Source organism: Ovis aries, chromosome 25 (genome assembly GCF_016772045.2).
Source record: "Ovis aries strain OAR_USU_Benz2616 breed Rambouillet chromosome 25, ARS-UI_Ramb_v3.0, whole genome shotgun sequence".
Classification (NCBI taxonomy): Eukaryota; Metazoa; Chordata; class Mammalia; order Artiodactyla; family Bovidae; genus Ovis; species Ovis aries.
Window position 1 is genome coordinate 23,673,089 of NC_056078.1, and position 21,576 is coordinate 23,694,664.

The window sequence follows — 21,576 nt, forward strand, 5'->3', positions numbered from 1 at the left end:
TCCTAACAGCCAACATTTACTGAGCACATACACGTGCTAGGCACTATTCTAAGCATTTTTAAATTATCGCCTCATTTAATCCTCAAAATAACCCCATGAAGTAGGTATAATATATCATCTCACCTTACAGAAAAAAAGACTGAGGCATGGAGACACCAACTTATTAACCTAAAGTTACACAGCTTCTAAGTAACAGAATCAGGATTATAATCATCTGGATCAAGTCTCTGGAAATTTGAAGAAAACTATTTGTTAACTCTGTCGTTCCTTCTGGTATCTACCTTCAAACTTCAACAACAGAGTTCTGTTATTCCTTGAGCTACAATTATTAACATTATCTGATGAACTGAATACTGACTATTGGTTCAATATTCATTGTTAACATGTTTATGACTATAAATACTAAATTAGGGAGTGTTCTACAATTACTTTTCTGAAAAAGAATTTTTGTGTCCCTCAGGTTGCTACCTCATCCCCAACTTCAACAGAAATGTCAATCTCCTTTAGATTCACTCAAATATACTAGGTTGCATTTTTTTCCTGAAAACATTCCTCCTGGAGCCCTCCATCTTCCTTATCTAATGCAAATTGATAGTTATTTCTAAATCTTGTACACACCACTGTTTCTCTTTGCCTCTCCTCTTTTTTTGATCCTTTTTTCTTCATTCTTGGTTCAATTCCTTGTTTTGGTAGGACATATCCTCTAGTACCTTCTTGAGAAAATTGCATTGGAAGTAAATTCTCTGAGACTCTGCATGTATAAAAACATTTTTACATATTTGTATGTATGGATGTGAGAGTTGGACTATTAAAAAAGCTGAGTGCCGAAGAATTGATGCGTTTGAACTGTGGTGGTGTTTGAGAAGACTCTTTAGAGTCCCTTCGGCTGCAAAGAGATCCAACCAGTCCATCCTAAAGGAAATCAGTCCTGAATGTTCATTGGAAGGACTGATATTGAAGCTGAAACTCCAATACTTTGGCCATATGATGTGAAGAGCTGACTCATTGGAAAAGACCCTGATGCTGGAAAAGATTGAAGGCAGGAGGAGAAGGGAACAACAGAGGATGAGATGGTTGGATGGTATCACTGACTCAATGGACATGAGTTTGAGTAAACTCCAGGAGTTGGTGATGGACAGGGAAGCCTGGCATGCCGCAGGCCATGGGGTTGCAAAGAGTCAGACACGACTGTGCAACTGAACGGAACTGAACCACACACTTGATAGTTTCAATATAGAACTCTATGTTTAAAATAATTTTCTCCCAGAATGTTGATCTCCTAACTTCACTGTTAATCTTTATAAATCTGATATTATTTTGATTCTTAATTCTTTGTGTATGGTCTGCTATTCCACCCCCACCCCCGGCCCCGAAAGGTTTCACAATTCGTTTTTTTTCAGGTTGTGAAATTTCATGTAATTTTGCCTTGTAATTATGTTTTTTATTTCAGTTTCCATGCTGTCATTCTTAAAAGGCATGTCATTCAGTTCTGGAAATTCTAGGCGGTACCATTTGACAAATTTCAGTCATTCCATTTCTTCTTAATATTACCTTCATGGATGCTACTCTTACCAGTTTGCGGATACTGACTTCAATTTTTATTGACATTTCTTCATCCTGCACGGTTTCTGTTTCTCTGGCATTCTGTTTTACTGTTTTGGTCTTTTCTGAAATGTCTACTATTCTTTCATTATTCATTTACATTTACAAGTTAGGCAGTTTTCCCAGAGAAGGATCTTCCAATACACAGTGTCGAGGAGGAGAGAGCTGTAGACTTCCACTTAATCTTCATGTTTCATTTCAGTGCTTTGCCTAACTGTCCTCAAATCCATAGTTCCTTTAGTTTGATCAGTAAATCTCCAGTCTGCCCAGCTGGAGAGGGAAAGTTGCTAGGCCACATGTGCACTATGGGAAATGGGTCTCTAACTGCTTCTCATAACAGCCAATCGTTCTGTTTCCAGTTTCCCCTTAAAATCCATACACTTTGTAACCTATTTTTTATTCTCAATGCCTGAACTATTGTTCTGCAATATGAACTGTCTGCCTTCAGGGCTCCTAGTCCACCTTGTGCTTCAGCTTCTTCCGGTTGGCTGAAGTTAGGTGCCGCCAAAAATGTGTCTGTTGCTGTCTCCTCCTCCTTCTCTTGGTTCTCATTGATAATCATCTTTTTGTCCCTCTATTAATGTCTTAACAGGAGCAAAAGGAAGATTGATTACGTCCTCACCATTCAAAGAGTAAATTTATCTGAGTAAAAACTTAAGACTGTGACATATTTCTAAATACAGAAGAAAATGCCTACTGAATCTTATTACTACCACTGATGCTGCTATAAGTCACTTACCGATTTTGTTTGTTAACAGCTGTGTCTGCACCATTTAGAACCAGTTCTTTCACTTCTGTTGCACCAAAGTTTTCAACTGTGATCTATTAATTTAAATTTTTAAAAAAAGTCAATGTCAGACTCAAAACTTATTATTTTAATAACCTATTATAATCTACCTTTCTCTCATTAATGTAAGAAATAATATGTTTGAAGTAAAATTCTGGTAGCATAAGCTTATTTGTGAATTCTGCATGAAGCCACAGCTAGAAATTTTCATCTTCTCTAGCAGTTTGAAATCCTACCTTGACTAATTACCAATTAACAAGGTTTTGGTTTGTTAATAACAGGAAATTGAGTAATCATCTCATGTAAAACTTCAGAAGGGTCACTACAGGAGTAAAATATTAGGAAAGATGTTTTCCTTGGACAAGTGATAGACTCCAAGTCAGAATGCATTCAACTTTAGAACAGCTATGCATTCTTCCCTCATGAGAGCTGCCACTCTGGTATTCCTTCTTGTTGCATTCTTAACTACAGGTGGTTCTTCCAGTTTGCCATTAATTTGGTTTATAAAGAGTCATTTATTTTGAAATCTCTTATTTCCCTTACTAGTGTGCTCATTTTCCTATATATGTTATCATTCCCACCTCTGCATCTTTTCTCTTCCTATTCCCTCTTTTTTTGGCAATATTCCTCTCTTCTATTAATTTTTTTAGTACCTGTTTACAAAACACTGCACTAGGAGTGGGGTGATAAAAAATGAATAAATCCCTGCTCTGGAAGTTGCTACCCAATAAAGAAGGTGAAATGTGATATGTAAACAACTCATTATTATAGTAAAATAAATGCTATAATAGAGACATGAACAAAATACTATCAGACCATGGAAGAAAGAAAGCTTACTTCTAAACAGAGAAAGTATAAAAAACCTTGAGGAAGAAATGTCATTTGAAAAGCATCTAAAAGGATGAGTAAGATTAGGAGAGGATAGAATTTCTGACTAAGGACAGGGATTGAACAAAAGGATAGACAGACCACATATCAAAAAAATGCATGCCCCTAAAAAACAGGGAAGGTAAGGCATATAAAAGAATACTGTGAGACATGACAGAACTTAGTATGAGTGGAAGGATACAATGGAAGTTAGAAAGCCAGATTACAAATGATTTGAAGCCCATTCTAACGCTATTATTCTATAAGTAGCAAAGAGCCGCTGAGTATGTCTGGGAAAGAAACAACAGTGGGAAGGAATGTTTGAATTAGCATAGATCTTACTAAATATTCACAAACTTGATGACTGATAAGTTAAAGCTTAGAATTCAATGCTTCAGTCAATTGAGATGATCAGTAAAGATCCAACTGCCAGGGTTATTAAGTGCATCAACTGAAAAGGAGAACTAAAATTTCATAGTAAATATGAATTCAAGCAGGACATTGTCTTGTAAAAAGTTAAACATTACTAAAAGAAATTAACCTTTTTCCCTTTAAATCTATCAAATTTTCTTGTAACTGCACTATGTGCCAATTCTTAAAATGACCAAAGAATGGACAAACATTTTTGAGGGGGCACATAATTTTTTTGGCAAACTATGTGACACAAGAATATGCTATCTTTCGTCAGTTTTGACTGTAAAAGCACAAAGAGGACAGTTTAAGGGTATGTGGCGGGGGGCGGGGGGGGGGAACGGCACACAAAGTTTTTGAAAAGAATAGACAGGAAAAAAGAAAAACTGAAGGTTTTTACCATTTCCCAAGAGTCTAATTTATAGTATTCAAATAGTTACTTCTGAAATGCCTTATCATAATCCTTGCTGATTTTTCTCTCCTTTAATTGTCAACTATTCTACTTCTGCCAGATCCTCACTTATCAATGGTTCTGCATAAAGACTAGATGATTTATTGAACATCCCTCTCACTGAATTAAATTCTACATCTTTTTAAAGATTTGTAATTTCATTTTCCAAATAATATTTCAATGTATTTCTATTTATATTACATTGCATCCAAGAGTAATACAAAATTAGCAAGGATGAAAGTTAGCATAAAAGGGATGTCTGAGTGGGAATTAGTCTTTTAGGTGGCAAATTCATTAGTGGATATTCTCATGTTACAATAACCTTTGCTTCTCTAAATAGTCTTGTGATTGTAGACTCAAAAAATGAACACTTGAATAAAGAAGACCCCTTGTATCTGTAAAGATCTTTAGTATAATGTTAAACAACACAGGCTTATCCAGGCAAAGAGCTGGATACAAATACTTTCTCTGAAATGTGACAACTGTTTTCAGTTTTCTCATCTGTAAAACAAGGATAATAATACCGATCTCTTGGGATTATGAGGATTAAATGAAATAATGCATGTGGCTACCATATAGTTAATGCTCAATAAATGTTAGCTAAAGGATTCTTTAAGAATTCCATTCATCAAAATAAAAACCATAAGGCACAGCTGATAAATAAAAGGGATGATGAACAATCAAGCTCTACTACTCTATGTCTTTTCATCTTACCGTAAAATTAAGACAAAATGTCTCTTCAACATCATCTTCGGGATAGTCCAGTAACTGTTGCATGCTTCTGAAAAACAATATGTATGTTGCTTTGAAGTAAAATATAATTGTGTATTTTGACTAGTTTGCCTATGACTAGGTATTTATTTCTCATTCATTCTTGGTCAAATCCTTTTGCTAATTTGTACTTTTATGTTTGTTTCAGAATGGTGGTTGTACAAGCAAATATATAAACAATGTTGAAGGAAAAAAAAATAAGGTTTTCATCTCTTCCTTTGAATACAAAGGCCATGTATCCACACATTTTCAATACTTGTTCTTATATATAATTTTTAGGGCTTCCCTGGTGACTCAGATGGTGAAGAATCTGCCTGCAATGCAGGAGACATGGGTTCAATTCCTGGGTCAGGAAGAGCCCCTAAAATGGCAACCCATTCCAGGATTCTTGCCTGAAGAATCCCATGGACAGAGGAGCCTGGTGGGCTGCAGTCCATGGGGTTACAAAGAGTTGAACACAACTGAGTGACTGGCGAATTTATAAACAATGTTGAAGAGAAAAAAACTAAAGTTTTTACCTCTTCCTTTGAATACAAAGGCCATGTATGCACCCATTTTTAATACTTGTTCTTATATGCAATTTTTTATTCCATTTAATGTAATAAATATAAAGAAACTACACAATCCACCTAGGAATGAAGGTGATTAGAAGTAAAAGTCCAAATCAATTATTTAACTACATTCAAGAAACATTACCTTCCTAAATTTATTATCTGATATTCACAAAGTATTGTTAAACTAAAAATTTAGCACATGGCTTTATACATATAACTCTTTCAGTAGAAAATTCTCACAATGGCTTTTTCCTTTATTAGAAGGGCTGTTGGTTTATTTTGGAAATTCAACAAGAACAACAGAAACATAATTATTCCTAAAAAGAAAACTTCTGTACATCCCCCATTTCCTATTTTCTAAACCCCATTCTTGCCACTTTTTACAACTAACCTCCCAACATCAGGGACCAGTTCTTTCAAATCTTCCAGGGATGGCTTCTTTTTTAGCAGTTTCTTATATAAAGCCAAAGGAAAATGGAGGTCCACAATAGTAAAATTATAAATTGCTAATCCACAGATAACACCAATCAAGTGGAATAAATCACTGTCTTCAAATGTCTGAAAATACAGAAAAAAATTAATGAATAAAAAGAAAAAAGTTCATTCTCATTCCTATCTCCCTGGGGTAATATTATTGTTAGTATTTTTGCACATTTTCATTCAACATATTTTCTAGGAGAGACAAAATTAAAATCTAGTTCAGATTATACTATACATATAATTTCACATTTAATTTTCCCCCAGAAATATAATCATTTTCATATCACTAAGCATTATATTAATAAATGAAAAGATTACTAGAACTTTTTTTTTATTTAAAAAATTATACACATTCAAAATTTGAAAAATAAAAAGCTTATGGAAGAAAATGAATTAAACACCTATAACTCAATCACTTAGAAACACCAGGGACAATGATTTTAAAAATTTTAATGTATTTCCATCTACTATAAGTTCAGAAAAATAATATAAAACATATTAAAAGTTTTCTCATTCTTCTAATTACAACACAAGTATTTCTTATGTCATTACTCTTCTAGAACATGATTTTTAATGGCTGAATATTAATCACATAAAAGTACCATGGCTTGCTAAATTAGCTATTAAGGCTTGCTAAATTAGCTATTAATAACTATAGTTGGACATCTAGATGATTATTAAAAACAGTGCTTATTTCCTTCAGTAATCTTTAAAGAATTAAAGATTTAATATATTAAAGAATTAATATATGGTCACAGGAAATTCTGTGAGCATGTAATTAACAGAAGAAATTTTTAAATTAGATCTGGGGCTCCAGACAGTTCATTCACTATCTAGTCTTGGTGTTTTCAAGATAAAAGCAGTATTAATCTCATAAGGTTATTGTGAGGATTAAGAGGAATAATGTATGTCAAATGCTTTTAGCATAGTTCTTACAGCACACAGTAAAGGCTCAATAAATATTCTAATTTAGCTAGTAATGTTCAAAATAAGATGGGTATCTTTTTTGCATATACATATACATACACATATATATATGCAGGTCCATAGTTTGGAATATTTCCATAGAAGAAATTCTGCTTTGCAAGGAAGAAATTTCAAAGTCAAAGGAATGCTAAGCATACCATAAAAACTCTTTTCCTCCACAACTGTTCTAGTTTATACTGCCATTGTATTCCAGGAAAATGACTATCTTTCCACATTTTCATCTATGTACACACATAAAATATATTTCAGTTAAAAAATGGCAACGTGTTTCACTATACATTTTTGACTACTAGTGATACTAAAAATTATAGATTTGTGTGTGTGTTTGATAAGTCTTTTTGCGCACTTGGCCCATTTATCTTTTAGGGGTTAGTGTTTTCTTATATATTTATATTTGAATATATCATATGTTACGGTTATTACCCTGTGTCATATTCAATACATATATGCCTTTTATGTTTTGTTATCTCATATTTTTCATTGGCCAGATTTATCTTTTTCTTCTGTGATGTCCCTACATTGTGCTCTTAAATAGTTCAAAAAGTTCTTAAATAGGGCAGACTGAGTATGTGTTAATATCTCTTCTTCCAGAAATCCCTCTAGATGAGAAAACAGGAATAAATGGCATAAATTCACAAGAAAAAAGAATAGGGAGGAGTTTCAACAGCATGAAAGAGATTTCAATATCTCAAAATATGAAAAATAAATGGCTGGTTTGATTTGGTAAAGCAGAAAAAAATGGAAACAGTAGCTTGTAGAGAAAAGCCAGTAAAAAGAAAAAAAGCTCATCTATGCTGTAGGCTCAGGCACTGACAGTGCCAATCTATCCCTGTGAAGTCAGAGGTACTCCAGCTAGCTCAGTTAGTAAAACAACTCTGAGAGTCAACTATCAGAGAGGGGTTGAAAGTAAGATGCTTGACGGGAGAGGCCTTTGACTTTCTAGAAAGGATGAATCGAAGAAGCTCTGGAATCTGACACAACTGATGCTCAGGGTCCTGCTTCAAAAACAAAGGGATCAAATGGAAGTCTATACAGTGAACAATGGGAATCCTAGCTTCCCCTTCCAGTGTCTGGAACACTACTAGAACATTGACAGCCAGGGCTACAACCTTCCCTGTAAACTCAAAGGGTGAAAAACTTACACATGCTGACATGTGCAGGTTCATCCTTGAAAGACCTCTACCTAATCACTTTACAAGCGGGGTCCGTCAACATCAATGTGCATATGCCCGTACCCAAAAGTATATAGGGAGCATCTCAGTGTCACATTCTAAAATGATAAACAGCCAAGAATTACAAGGAAAAAACAAAAGAAACAAACACAAGAAAACTGGATGAGTAAGAAACAAAACCAATAAGTGATTAATTTTAAATGGCTACATTTTAAAAGAATAAAATCATAAACCTTTATAGGACATAATGGAATGAAAACCAGAAATCAACATCAGAAGGAAATATGTGAAATTCACAGGGATGTGGAGATTAAACAACACACTTAAAATAAAAAAACTGATTAGTCAAAGAAGGTACCACCACAAGGGAAATCAGAAAATACTTGGACTCCTAAAAATAAAAACACATCATACAAAAACTTATAGAAGACAGGGAAAGCAGTGTTCAAAAAGAAATTTTTATAGTTGTAAGCATCTAAATTTAAAAAGAAACAATACTTCAAATAAATAACTTAACTTTATATCCTAAGGAACTACAAAAGGAAGAGTAAACCAAACTCAAACCTGGCAGACAAGGAAAATAATAAAGGTTAAAGTGGAGATCAACAAAATTAACAAACCTATACTAGAATGACCAAGAAAAAAAGAGAAAACTTACTAGATTCAGGACTGAAAGTGTGGACATTACTACTAACTTTATAAAAATAAAAAGGATTATAAGACAATAATGAGTAATTAGGCCACAATTATGAATAACTGAATGCCACCAAAACAGATAATATAGATGAAATGGATAAATTCCTACAAACACACAAACTTACATAAGAAGAATTAGAAAACCTAAAGAAACTTTTAGCAAGAGATTGAACCATCAATCAAACACCTTCCAACAAAAGCCTGAGACCAGATTCTATCAAACATTTAGAAGAATTAACATCAATCTCAAAGTCTTCTTAGAAAAGGAAGAGAAGGAGACAGTTCTTAACTCATTCTATGAGGTTAGGGATACCATGATAACAAAGCCAAAAACATCTTTCACACACACACAAAGAAAACCATAAAGCAGTATTCCTAATAATAACAGAGTAATTGCCAACAGAATACTAGCAAACTGAATCCAGCAGCATATAAAAAGAATTACACACCATGACCAAGTGAATGGTCCAGGAATGCAGGGTGGTTGAACATAAGGAAATCAACCAATGTAATACATCAATCACATAATGGAATAAAGGAAAGAAACCACATGACCACCTCAACTAATACAGAAAAAAAAAAATCTGAATAAAATCTAACACTCTTTCATGATAAATAAACTCAACAAACTAAGCATAGAAGTGACTTTCCTTAATATGATTCAAGGAATTTATGAAAATCCACAGCTGACATACCATGCAGATCAGGAAAAATTGAGAAGCATGTCCACTCTCACTATTTGCATTTGAAAACATATTGGAAGTTCTAGGCAGGGCAATTAGATAAGAAAAAGAAATAGAAGTATCCAAATAGGAAAGAAACAGTAAAATTAAACCTACTGAATTTTATAGATGACACGATCGTGTAAATAGAAATTCTAAAGAGTCCATAAAACAAACTATTAGATAGATGTAATAAATGAATTTAGTACATGATCAACACAGAAAACAATCAGCTGTATTTCTACACATTAGCCATGAACTAAAACTTAAATTAAGGAAACAATTCCAGTTACAGCAGCATCAAAAAGAACAAAATAATTAGAAATAAATTTAACCATGGAAGTGTAAGGCTTGTACACTGAAAACTACAAAACGTTGCTGAAAGAAATTAAAAGACCTAAAAAACTGGAAAGATATTCGATGTCCATAGACTAGAAGATACTTCCCAAACTGATGTACAGATTCAATGTATTCTCTATCAAAACCTCAATGGCCTTTTTTTTTTTTTTTTTTTTGCAGAAACGGAAAACTAACTGTAAAATTCATACAGAATTGCAAAGGATTCCTAATAGTCAAAAGAATCTTGACTAGGAAGAACAAAGTAGGAGGACTCACACATTGCAATTTCAGAATCTACAAAAGCTATAGTAAACAAGACTGTGTGGTACTGGCATAACAACAGACATACACATCATCTGAATAAAACTGAGAGCCCAGAAATAAATCCATATAATGATAGACAATTAATTTTCAACAAGGATGCCAAGACTATTCAATGGGGAAAGAATATTAGTTTCTTTAACAATGGTGAGACAACCAGGTATTAACATACAGAGAATGAAGTTGAACTCTTAGTTCAAACCATAGTCAAATGAACTCATGATATATCAAAGACTTAAATATAACAGCAAAAACTATAAAACTCTTATAAGAAAACTCAGGGGTAAATCTTCATGATCTTGAATTTGTCCATGGTTTCTTAGTTGTAACACCAAAAAGCACAAGCAACAATATATGAAACACATCGAGAAAAGACTTCACCAATATTTAAAACTTTTGATATCAAAGGACATTATCAAGAAAGTGAAAAGTTAATTCACATAGTGGGAGAGAATATTTGCAAATCATATATTTCTCAAAGATCCAGTATCCAGAATACATAAAAGTACTCTTAAAACAGCAACAACAATAAAAATGACATTTTGCTAAAGAAGGTATACAAATGGCCATATGCATCATTTGTCAGCAGGGAATGCAAACTGAATCACAATGAGATACCACTTCAAACATACCACTATAGTAAGAAGAAATAAATACATGCATAAAATACATTTTAAAATCTATTTTTTTAAAAAAGAAAGTACCAAATGTTGACACTGGAATCCTCATATATTCCTAATGGAAATGTAAAATGGTTCAGCCATTGTGGAAAACAATTTGGTGGTTCCTCAAAAAGTCAAACAGAATTATCACAACACCTAACAATTCCACTCATAAGTATATATGCAAAATAACTGCAAACAATAACTTGCACACAAGTTTTCATACTAGTACTATTCAATGGTATTTCACCAAAAGAGGTAAACAACCCAAAATGTCCATCAACTAACGAACGAATAAACGAATGTGGTAGAGCTATACAACAGAGTATTATTCAGCTACAAAAAGGAATAAAGTACTGACACATGATACAAATGGATGAGCCTTGGAAACATCCTAAATGAGAGAAGTCAGATACCAAAGGCCATTAAACTATATGGTTTCCATTAACAGCAAATATCAAAAACAGACAAATCCATGGGAAAAGGATAGTAAAGCAGTGACTGTCTGAGGCTGAAAGGGTACAGGGAGAAACTGCTTATGTCTGCAGTTTCATTTTGAGGTGATGAAACAGAACCAGGTAGTGGTGAGGGCTGCACAACACTCTTGAGTGTACTAAAGGCCCCTGAACTGTGTCTGTAAAAAATTCTTAAAGGGAAGAACTTAGTTATGTCAATTTTACCTCGTTAAAAAATATTATTAAATTAAAAAGAACAAATGGCCCTCTGCATCCTCCCTCCTTCCTACACCATCTCTGAGGTGGTGAGTACACTCAGCATCCACAACTGGATATTCTAAATACCATTTTATACTTAAAGAAGCCAGGGCCCTTAGAAGAAATGGCTAGTGTCAGGACTAGGGTATGGAAAACACAAAACCAGCATGGAACATTTTCTGTACCAAACTGTATACCAAATGTAAAGAATAATGAAAGAAAAATGGGGACATGTCAAAAAGTACACTAAGTAGGAGCCAGCTCTATTGGGCTCCTATTGTCCAAATCAAGATATAACTGAAAAGGTAAGAGAGATCCACTCCCTTGAGTTGTTATTTCACTCTTCTTTCTTCTTCAAGATTCCAATACCCTTCCCCCTACTCTAACCTTCTAACAAACATGCTTCTCTCCTAGGGTATACTCAAAGGGCAAAAAACCCTGCAAAACAGTTAAAACAGAACTATAGTTGACCCCTGAACATCTCAGGGGTTAGGAACGCTGATCCCCTGTGCAGCCGAAAACTTGAGTATAATCTAGTTGGTCTTCTATCTGCAGATTCAACCAACTGAGGATAGTGTAGAATCACAATATATATTTGTTGAAAAGAATTTGCATCTAAGTGAAAATACACAGTTCAAATCTCTATTGTTTAAGGGTCAACTGTATTTTCAGTTATAATATTGGTTGAAAGGTTGATATTGCTAGGCAGTAATGTACAAGTCTGGAACATTTTATCATACCAAGTACACCAGGTAGCAAGGAAATTACTTAAAAGAGTATTAGTGCTCAGACACTTAGTAGTGTCCGACTCTCTGTGACCTCATGGACTGCAGCAGACCACCAGACTTCTCTGTCCATGGGATTACTACAGCAAGAATACTAGAGTGGAGTGTCATTCACTCCAGGGGATGACACTGGAGTGTCATCCTTCCTCCAGGGGATCTTCCCAACCTAGGGACTGAACCCATGTCTCTTACATCTCCTACACTGGCACGAGAATTCTTTACCCCTAGTACCACCTGGGAAGCCTGAATATTACTATCTGGGAAGCAAGGTATTAAGACTGTATCCAAAGGACTCAGGTGCCAAGTTGAAGAGCTCTCCTGACAAAAATGGGATAATATCAATAAAGATAATAACTGCAATGGACTGAAGGGCTTCCCTGGTGGCTCAGCAGGAAACAATCCACTGGAGATGCAAGAGATGTAGGTTCGATCCCTGGGTTGGGAAGATCTCCTGGAGTAGGGGATGGCAACCCACTCCAGTATTCTTGCTGGAATAATCCCACAGACAGAGAAGCCTGTTGGGCGATGGTCTGTGGAGTTGCAAAGAGTTGGACACAACTCAAGCGACTGAGCACAGCATACAGCAACGGATTGAAAAACATCAAATATGTTTAATCCATGAATATACAATAATATTTGAAAACAAAACCAAAAAATGAATTGTCACCCCTGGAGTATGCTAATGAACAGATTCATTCTTGTGAAAAATAAGTAACTACAGAGAGAGAATGTAAAACATCCCATATGAACTCTATTACTAAGGATCAAATAGTAGATGAGGAAATTTCCTTACAAGTAAGTATTTAAGCTACAAAAATGAAAAAGAAATGTCAGAATTAAGAGTAGCATCATTTTGTGACCCCTAATAAATTTAGCCTAGGCACTGATCATCATGACTGCTAACATCACAAAGGAGAGTCTCCTGGAAGAAATGACTAAACAAGACATCAAGGTTTTTAGAATAAATAGTACATAATTCAAATTTCTTTCAGCTCAATAGTTCTACAAACTGAACCACCCATTTCACTTACAATTTCTAAATCAGGGGCCAGCAAACTTCTTCTGTAAAATATTTTAGGTTTTGTTGGCCACAGGGGCTCTGTCATAACTACCCAACTCTGCCTCTGCCAGTTTTAGCTAGGAAGTGGAAGGCTGCTCAGTGGTAAAGAATCTACCTGCCAGTGCCGGAGATACAGGAGACGTGGGTTTGATACCTGAGTTGGGAAGATTCCCTAGAAAAGGAAATGGTAATCCACTCCGGTATTCTTGCCTGGAAAAACCCATGGACAGAGGAGCCTGGTGGGCTACAGTCCATTGGGTTGCACAGAGTTGGACCTGACTTAGTGACTGAGCATGCACGCACAGCAACGGAAAATAGGTAAGTGAGCAGGCACTGACTTTATGTGATGGGAAGAACTTAGATCATGAAATGTCGTTTGCTGCATAGTTATCTCTGCCCTATATGATACAAATCAATGACCCCTAACAATAAATTAATTCTCCCCAGAATGAAAGCTAATCTGGTAGCTAATCAATGCTCAAATCTAACTCAGCAGAACAGTCAACATCATTTTTCAGGCTGACCATTCCTTAATTTATTTTGCTAATTTGAAATGTGTGATAAGCATAATCTGTTTCGATGACTAAGTCCAAAAGTTTATGATTTTTAAAATTTTAATAAAACAGATCTGTGAATGTTAGGAATCTAGTAATAACTCCTATTTATTACTGAGTTAAATTGAAATATATAGGGGTGTGTGTGTATTTATTTACAAAAGTAATTTAGATGGCTGGACTTTTTACCTTATCAGAAAACCAAATGAGTCTGGAATCTTCGTAATACCTAAACATGCCATATTTAGGATCCAATAATTCCCTCATGATAAGCAAGAAAAATTCCTTGCGTACCCCTCCTGCATCAACAGCATCTTCTCCAACAAATATAACCTAAAAGAGAATAATGCAAACACTGAGTGTAAAGAAACGAAAAGTATATTCTGGAGACTCTATAACACATTATTTATTATGAATAAATGTTCAGCAATTAATAGCTATAATTTTAAGTATATTTTTATTAAGATTCAAAGATACTATAAAAATAAACAGGAAAACTTTAAACATGTTTTCTGAATGAAAGTTCCAATTATACAACAGAAAATGTTAAATTACCTTGAGTGGCTTTTTGTAGTCTATATTTTTTGTTTTCCTAAGGACTTCCATTGCATCTCCTACAATATTTTCCCTACGTACCACTAGAATTAAGCAAGGGTTCACAGATTCAATCACTGGGAGAAAAAGAGAGGAGACATTCTGTCTGTGGGCCTGGTCAATAGCCATCTAGAAAACAAAAATTAAAAATTTAACAACAATGCTATGAAGAAGCTACTATGACTGGATAAGCTAACCTCTACTTATTTATAGCTATCCACAGCCCATAGGATTGTGAAGAGTTGAACACGACAAAGCAACTGAACAATAAAAACAACAAATTCCTGTATTACTAAATTCACATAGTACCTAACACAGTATTTAACACAGCATCAGAGCTTAACAAACTATATTCTGAGGAAAAAAGTATCCTTTTGAAATTTTTGTAGTAATGTATAACTGATGATGCCATTAAATAAGCATGGAACTATAATAATAATAAATCTGAACAATGTGGTCTCTCAAAAAATAACTAGGATGGAGAGTGTGGAGAAAAAGAAGACAGAATTAAAATATACCTTTCCATAGAATAAGAAACAGGCTGGTCAACTAAAAGGTTTACAGAAAGTCATCTATCAGATTGATCACCACGCTGTTGTTATTAGTCACTAAATTCTGTCTGACTCTTCTGCAACCCCATGGACTACAGCCTACCCGGTTCCTTTCTGCATAGGATTCCCCAGGCAAGAATACTGCAGTGGGTTGCCATTTCCTTAGATTCTTTACTGCTGAGCCACCAGGGAAGCTCAAAGTGATCACCTATTGTGCTCACACTCCAAACATTTGGCTTTTACCAATTTAAAGCTTTTACTTTTTTTTCCTGTGATTTTCTTTGTGTTCTTGTTCTAAAATGAAATATCCTACATTGAAAGCACCAAGTAACTTTTAACAAAGACTACTAAAAAAAGCTAGCAATCCAACTGTTAGCATAAAACCTTGCAAAAATACTTATTTTTTTCCATTGATGAAAACAGAAATAAGCGCAGCTCTAAAATTCCTCCTTATATTATTTATTGTTTAAAACTATGGAAGAATTTAGAATATCAAATGCATTTATTCTAAAGGAATAAAAACTGCTAACAAAACTGGGACAGGGGTAATTTTTAAAAGCATTTTTAGAATATTAAGTACCCGAGGCCTCATCTCATCCTTAGTCCTCAGCCTTTATAGTCTGATATTCTGTATCAGAGGAAAAACCTCAAAACCTTTTTAATTTACAAGTTCAAAAGGTAAAGTAAAACTATTGTATTCCTTCATATTCACAATGTAAACTAGTTTTTAAAATTCTCATTATAAAGGAAAAAATACTCAATATAAGTAGGGGGAGGAAAAGAGCAAAGAGGAGACAACCAACCTCAAGAAAACACCTTATTATTACTAAAACATTCTTCACAGAAATTTCATACCCTACTCCCAATATGTGATCAAATGCCTCCTACTTTAACATCATCTCATCTCTACTCACTTTCATCTTCTACTAAGTACTTGTACTTAAGTACATAAGTAGGGAATATATAATACAATATAATATATAATACACGATTTGAAACAAACCAACATTTTATCAAGGAAACAAATCAAACTGTTTATAAAAGCTACATATTTCTGTGATGAAAGATTATACCATTTTAAAATATAAAATGATAAAAATCTAAATTCTATTTCCTTATATCCTATATATATTATTCTATTTCCTTTTAAATATATTTAAGTATCCCTTATAAGAATGCACAATTTACATCCGACAGTCTTATAGGTACTAAAGATACTTTGGTGAAAGTACCTTTGCAAAAGACAGACTACAAAGGTAAAAAGTATCCCCAAAGACATTTCAAATATTTACTTTAAGAACACACCACAGACAATTAAAAAACTACTCTCAAGTTAAACCAGTACTATACAACATTTTACCTGCATCTGTAAGACTGCATCTGTTTGTAACAGAGTAGTTTTTGCTTGGGCGTCAAATACAAATGGATATGTGCAGATTGTAACAGGGATATCTGCCAACTGGAAATAAAAAATTAGCTTATTAGCACAAACTGGTTTGTGACATATTTCTTGTAGGTACTGTCATTTCTTGTGTAAAGTTGATCATATTCTTGGTTTATTTGCTTTGTGTCATTCAGGAATTATACTGATAATTAGATGAAGCACTAGAATAAAGAACCCTAATTCCCAATTTGGGGAGAGAATTGTATACTTAGGGACCCATAAAATTATAAATTACAGGTATCGTTTACTTAACCTGTATTAAACTCGAAGTTTCAGTGAACTAGATTGGAAATTTATTCTACATTTGGGGCTCCTCTGTTAAATACAGTACTCAGTTCTGATATGTTAGCGCTACTCTAGCAACTGAGGCCGATGATAAGCAATCTACTTATTCATTCAACAGATATTTACTGCATGCCATAGGGTGCCAACATTTTGTGAGCCCCAAAATTTGTTCGTTCAACATACAAAATAAGCATGATTAGTACCATTATTTTCTGTCAACCTACAAAGCTGATCAATAAGTTGATCTTACCATTATCAGATATTAGTCACCTTATCGATTACTTATCCTAGCAGATGAAATAGTGATTGACTGCCAATAAGCCAGAAAAATAACAGCGAATTGATATAAGCCAGAAAAATACAAAGAGCTATGAACTGCCAGTCACAGATCAGCTAGAGGATGTATTTCTACCATGTATCCAACAAAGCAAAATTTCTGTGCTAGTTCTGACCGAGTCCCTTCTCCTTATAAGGCTTCCCGTGAAGACAATACACCGTGAAGCAACTCTCTTCTTTTTAAGTTCTTAGAAAGCTTTTTATATTAAATCTGAATCTGCATTTCTACATATCACTTTGTTTTATATTTCACTCTTCATTCTGCCCCTACAGGGAAGTTTATATGGTTTAGAGACTTCATGCGCCCATGTTCTCCCTAAGTTGTCTTTTGTCCTCACTAAATATGCCCAGTTTTTCCAACCATCCAGAAAAATAATATGGTTTCCAACTCTTCTACATCCCAACTGCCATTTTTAAATATATTTCAATTTGTCCAGGCCTCTTTTAACTATGGCCATCAAAAACAATGAAGTAATTCAATAGTGCCTAATCTACACAGAACCCAAGATTATCAATTCGCTGTTCTCAACATGTAAGACAACATGCTGAGTTATATTAATCCTTAAGTAAGTTATCATTCTTGGCTATTTTTCATGTGACCATTTGACCCTCCACCCTGTGTCTGTGTCACTAACCAGCTATTGATGACTTTCCTAGAGTTTTCACTATTCTGAATCTAGAAGACTGAGACAGTTTCTAAAGTCCTCATCAGCCTCAGCACTCTCTGATTTCATAATTTTATATGCTGCTTCTACTTGAGGGTGAGGAAGCAAACAATGCTGGGCCTATAATTTAAAGCTAATTCTAAATATGTCACTGATTCAAGTGCTGGGAAAAAAAGCAAAGTAAACAACAAAACCTAACGTCCATAACAGAAGTATAATACAAAATTCCCAAGTGTTTAAAAAAGGTGGTTCGGGATTGTTGATTATGTAAGCCAAAATGCTAGAACCTTGAAAGTTTATTCAATTTTATGACCAAGTTGAATATCAAGTATCAGTTTAAAAACTGAAGCTAATTCTACTTCTCTAACATAAAATATTTTCTGCCTTCTGTGTAGGCCTTTGATAAATTTTACAAGTTTGCTTTTTTTGTATTCTGAGGACACTATAAATTTTATTCTGAAAGACTTTAAGAGGATAGGAAATATTTTAAAACAAACATTGTTGAAAGGCATCATATAGGTGTAATGTTAACTAAAGAAAAAAGGGTCTAATTTTCTTCAGAAAATTCCTGAAATGTTAATATAGGGCAAATTCTATACACTCATTCATATATATATATAAATATAAATATATATGTTTTACAGTCACAAAAAAGAGGAAGCTTGGGATCTCCAATCACTTAAGACAACACAGAGTGTATCTTACTCTGAACAGGAGACTTTATTACACCAAACTTACCTCAGTTAATCCATGGTTGACATCCTAAGACGGCAGTGCAGAATGTAACAGTAATGAGGAAAGAGCAATGTTAGTGTCCAAATTTAACCATTTCTATTCAAAGTAGCATTTCATTTATTCTGCTACAGTAGAATAATGAATTAATGAAGTAGACCAAGATACATCTACAACAAAACTTACCCTTTCTACATATATCTTATATATCTAAAAATGTAGTAAGAACTTTCTTTCAGATATCTTGTGATCAGAAAATCATTGAGGCTTGAACATAATGAAATTTGGTTTCAGCAAGTAAGTACGTCATTTGCAGAATTTAAGCAGAACAGAAAAACTAATCTTACAACTAATTTGGTCTTGAAGAAATAATTTTATGGCCCAATTTCTCCACTTGGAAAATGAGAGAAAATATTCCTCAAAGACTTGGTTAACCTTGACAAAATGTTTGTAAAGTGTTTAGTAGATTAAAGAGCTACATGGAGAAAATAAGCCATAAGTTATTATTCATCAGAAATAACCAGTGAAATGCAGGTATCTAAAAACTAAGGATTCGTTAACATTAAATTAGCTTAAAATAGGAAGTACAAGACAGGGCATAGGGGTTGCTAAGTAGAAACAAGAAATGAAGAGAGAGAGAGAGATTCATAAAGGATATAATAATGAAAATTATAATGAAAGCTTACCATTGCATTGAACAGAAATGTACAACACTTTCTTGAAAAAAGCTTTCGTGTATGTTTAGAGTGAAGACTCAAATAAAGGGTTAAAATCTCCAAAAGTATGTTACTAAATTTGCAGATGGTACCTTGTATAGTGAGGAGTTAATCTTACCCAAAGAGATCCTCTCCCAGTAGTCTGATTTTGCCCTGGAAGACAACCTATAGGACTTTGGAATTTCATACCTCAACAGGAGTATCACTGTTTTCCTGGAGACTCTGGGATATGTAGTTATCAGTTCTTACTCCAGAAGGGTTGGCAAGTAAAGGCCATCCAAATAGGCAGTATGTGATGGAGCCTCAACAAAAACTCTGGGCACCAAGGCTCTAGAGAGCTGCTTGGTTGGCAATACTCTGTGAGTATTGACACAAACAGATGCTAGGAAAGCAACTTGTCCATGACTCCTCAGGGAGGGGAAGACAAAAGTTCAGTCTTTGGTACCTTTGCCAGACTCTACCCTAAGCACTTTTCCCCTTGGCTGATTTTAATCTGAACTCTCTCCTTATAATAAACTGTAAATGTCAATGTAATAGTTTCCAATTAGTTCTGCGAAGTTTTGTAGCAAATTATTGAACCTGACAATGGTTCCAGGAATCTTCCAACCTCGCAACTAGTATCAGAAGTGAGGGCAGTCTTTGTGAACTGTTCCCTCTAACTCTGCAGTTGGCTGGATTCTTGCATATGCCTCAAGGGGTATCACTGGAAGCTTTACTATATTAGCAAACATTTAGGGTTTATTTACTATATTGTGCAAAATAAAGCCAAGACAGTATAAGCATAAGTAAATATGACTTTAACTTCCTATTCTGAGAAAGATAAATATTTACAATCGCTTAATTAAAAAAAAACTCAGAGTACCAAATTATCACTACATATGCATCCCAATGGCAGTGCTAGCAGATACATTATAGAAGCTGTTCTGCAGAAAAAGCCATTTAGATTACACTCAGTTTAATTAAAGGCAATTTAACAGGAACACCTGAAATACTTGTATGGTACTAAATATATCTTGTGGGATGTTTTTAAAGTCCTACTACAACTAAGAAGGTTTGAGTAAGAAACACCTTTCAACATTTTTCTGACTACCTATGGCCAATTTGATAACTGTTTCATACCTGGTATCATGAAAGATGGATTTTACTATTAATAATGAAACACTAACCTATATGTACTTTGTTGCTACATGTAAATAGAGAAAGATGCTATGCATATCATTTTGCATTGGGAAGACTGTCAGAATTTACAGTGCAACTAAACCATAAGTCTGATTGTAGAGAGAGATGTAAGCTAGAAGAAATATGAAAAAATAATGGGATGTAGATAACTTGCGAAAAGAAGAGAGAGTATAAGATACCAAGCAAAATGATTTACCTAGGGAAGAAGCATCAAAGGAAAAACCAGATTAAGATCACTATTAGAAATTTCAATTTAAGTGTTAAGAAACCTAAGACAAAAGCTTAAACCCTGAAAACAAAGTAAATACGCACAAAGCAAGGGTAAACTCCTCTGGGAAGTATCAGGATTGTAAGGTAGTCACTATATTAGTTTCGAGTCTAACTGAGCCACCGTAGTATTTCCAAGGGAAATTTAAAAGAAAAACAGTGGTGGTGGTGGCGGGGGCGGGGGCGGTATGGGGACAGGATACTGGCGAAATAGGTGCGGTCAACTGAAGGTCCACTGCTGAAAACCCACCGTATCATTTAACCCACAGTCTACTCTTGGCTCCAAATCCACATACCTAAGTACTATCTGTTGGCTGTTTGTAGACCGGGGGCCCTGAAATTAGGTCAAGATATGCCTAATTTTAGTTACCCAATGTCCTAGAAACCTGAGTGAGAAAGGCATGAAGGAATGTTCAAAGTCAGGGTCTCACTGTCTGAAGCAAACTTCACTAAGGCTGCTTTAAATATCAATAGTGAATGATAATTTACTTAGTTTTAGACCAAAAAAAAAAATGCAATTCCTTGGCACGTTTTAGTTTCAACATATTACTCATAGCAAAACACTGTATCATTGCTGGTGGCATCATTATTTAAGGGTGTAACACAATTACTCTAAGTATAAACAGAGGATGCTGAAGTCACTGAAGTAATTCAAATAAATATGAAGTGTTGGTGACTAGAGAAAAATATTAAAGATACTTCTAAAACATGAAGAAAATGAAAAATATACAAATATAACTTGGTAATTCAAGGCATAAGGAATCAGTCCAAGAATCCACAAAATATTAATGCCATTAAAGATTACAAGGGGACTTAGAAAGCAAATGAGAACATTCTGGGAAATATAGCTACAAGGTTTATAATGCAAGTATT

General features: G+C 34.4%; 1 protein-coding gene across 10 annotated transcripts in view; it reads right to left on the reverse strand.

Moving 5' to 3' along the window:
- HERC4 (HECT and RLD domain containing E3 ubiquitin protein ligase 4) overlaps positions 1 to 21,576 on the reverse strand; it is a 128,233-nt gene that overhangs the window by 6,293 nt on the left and 100,364 nt on the right. For 5 of the 10 annotated variants that reach the window (XM_042240932.1, XM_015104378.3, XM_060406832.1 and 2 more), the window contains 7 exons: positions 18,548 to 18,571; positions 16,440 to 16,538; positions 14,490 to 14,657; positions 14,124 to 14,267; positions 5,835 to 6,001; positions 4,833 to 4,899; positions 2,342 to 2,424 (listed from right to left, as the gene is read on the reverse strand). In XM_042240932.1, coding sequence (XP_042096866.1) covers positions 2,342 to 2,424; positions 4,833 to 4,899; positions 5,835 to 6,001; positions 14,124 to 14,267; positions 14,490 to 14,657; positions 16,440 to 16,538; positions 18,548 to 18,571 — 752 coding nt within the window. The remainder of the gene's footprint in view (positions 1 to 2,341; positions 2,425 to 4,832; positions 4,900 to 5,834; positions 6,002 to 14,123; positions 14,268 to 14,489; positions 14,658 to 16,439; positions 16,539 to 18,547; positions 18,572 to 21,576) is intronic. The other 5 variants (XM_060406833.1, XM_015104381.3, XM_060406831.1 and 2 more) reach the window with 3 other exon arrangements.